This window comes from Petaurus breviceps, unplaced genomic scaffold, assembly GCF_028583685.1.
Source record: "Petaurus breviceps papuanus isolate PSGF00001 unplaced genomic scaffold, PetGlider_PUasm1.0 185, whole genome shotgun sequence".
Taxonomy (NCBI): Eukaryota; Metazoa; Chordata; class Mammalia; order Diprotodontia; family Petauridae; genus Petaurus; species Petaurus breviceps.
The window spans coordinates 39982372-39984064 of NW_027185797.1; the positions used below are offsets into that span (position 1 = coordinate 39982372).

General features: G+C 52.0%; 1 protein-coding gene across 1 annotated transcript in view; it reads left to right on the plus strand.

The window, feature by feature from the left end:
* Positions 1-694, plus strand: part of CEACAM16 (CEA cell adhesion molecule 16, tectorial membrane component) — a 6690-nt gene extending 5996 nt beyond the window's left edge. The window contains exons 5-6 of the mRNA XM_069088232.1: positions 216-542; positions 684-694. Coding sequence (XP_068944333.1) covers positions 216-542; positions 684-694 — 338 coding nt within the window. The remainder of the gene's footprint in view (positions 1-215; positions 543-683) is intronic.
* The last annotated feature ends 999 nt before the right edge of the window (positions 695-1693 follow it).

The window sequence follows — 1693 nt, forward strand, 5'->3', positions numbered from 1 at the left end:
TCTCTCTCTCTCTCTGTCTCTCTCTCTCTCTCTCTCTCTCTCACTTTTTCTCTCTCTGTCTTTCTCCCTGGTTTCTTTTCTTTCTTTCACAAACTTTTGCAAAGCTGTTCCACTATGCCCAGCCTGACACTGGGCTCCATTGCAGGTGAACAAACAAGGACAAACGAGCCATATCTCTGACCCTCCAGTAGCTTACAATACCCATCTCTTTCCAGTCGCCACATCAGCCATGACGATTGTGCCTGTTCCCGCCAAGCCCACTGAGGGGAAGGATGTCATCCTGTCTGTCCAAGGCTATCCCAAGGATCTTCTGGTCTATGCCTGGTACCGAGGGACAGCCTCCGAGCCCAACCGCCTCCTCAGCCAGCTGCCCTCCGGAAACTGGATTGCAGGGCCAGCCCATACCGGGAGGGAGATGGGTTTTGCCAATTGCTCATTGCTTATCCAGAAGTTAAACCTCACAGACACTGGCCGCTACACCTTGAAGACTGTCACCCTGCAGGGCAAGACGGAGACACTAGATGTCCAACTGCAGGTCTCAAGTAAGTTACTCACCTTGTTCTTCCCAAATGCCATGGGGATGGTGTTCTATGTGTCTGTCTGTCTGTCCTGTCTTCAACAATGGGGACCTTGGCTGTCCCTTGGACTGATGACTGACACCATGTCATCCCCCCTCCAATCAGGAGCTCCCTAAGGGCAAACTGTCTCCTTCTTCACAATAGGGGCTCTCTGGGAACAAAATCATGTCTCCATATTAAAAGTTCCCTGAGGGTGGGACCGTGTCTCCCCCCTCAAACTAGGGTCTGATTCAAGGGAAGTGTCTCATTCAGTCATTATTAAACTCATGGGATAGTAATGCTTGCCCAGTAATGGTTCCATTTCTCCCCCATCAGACTGGAGAAATCTGAATGGGCAGGAAAAGTATTTCCTTCTCAAACTGGGAACTCCTGGAGGGCTGGGAACCATGTCTTCTACCATCAGAATGGAACTTCCTGAGCATGGGGACCGTGTCTCCTCTGTCAGAATGGAGGCTCCCATGGGGGAGAATCCTATCAACCCCAACCAAACAGGAGTTCCTTGAAGATTTCTGTTATGTCTCCCCCATCTGAGTAGGGGCTGCCCAAGGGAGAACTGTATCTCCTTCATCAGGCTGTGGGCTCCCTAAAGATGAGGGCTGTGTCTCCTCTATCAGACTGGGGAGGGCTCTCTGAGGCATGGGGACCATGTTTCCTCCATCAGTTTGGGAGTACTCTGAAGGTAGCGGGCCGTGTCTCCCCTGCCACACTGGGGAGTGCTCCCCATCCCATGGAAAGCTCCCTAAGGCTGAGGATCATGTCTCCTCTCTCCAACTGAGAGCCCTCCAAAGATCAGAGCTATGTCTCCCCCATCAGACTCACCAAATAACAACTGGGCACTCTCTGAGGTCAGGGACCCTGTCACCCCCATCTTCCAGGGAGCTCCCTAAAATATGGGAACCGTGTCTCCTCCTTCAGAGCTCCCTGAAGTTGGGAACTGGGTCTCCCCAACTAAGACCAAGAGATACCCAATATTGGCAGCTGTGGCTTCTCTCATTGGATGGGGGAGCAGGGAGGAGAAAAGGCTAAATCAGAGTTAATGGGATCCCCTGCTCTCTCCAGAATCCTCTCTCCAGAAGCCTAACCTAGGTATAACCCAGCATAAACATCTGGCTGCC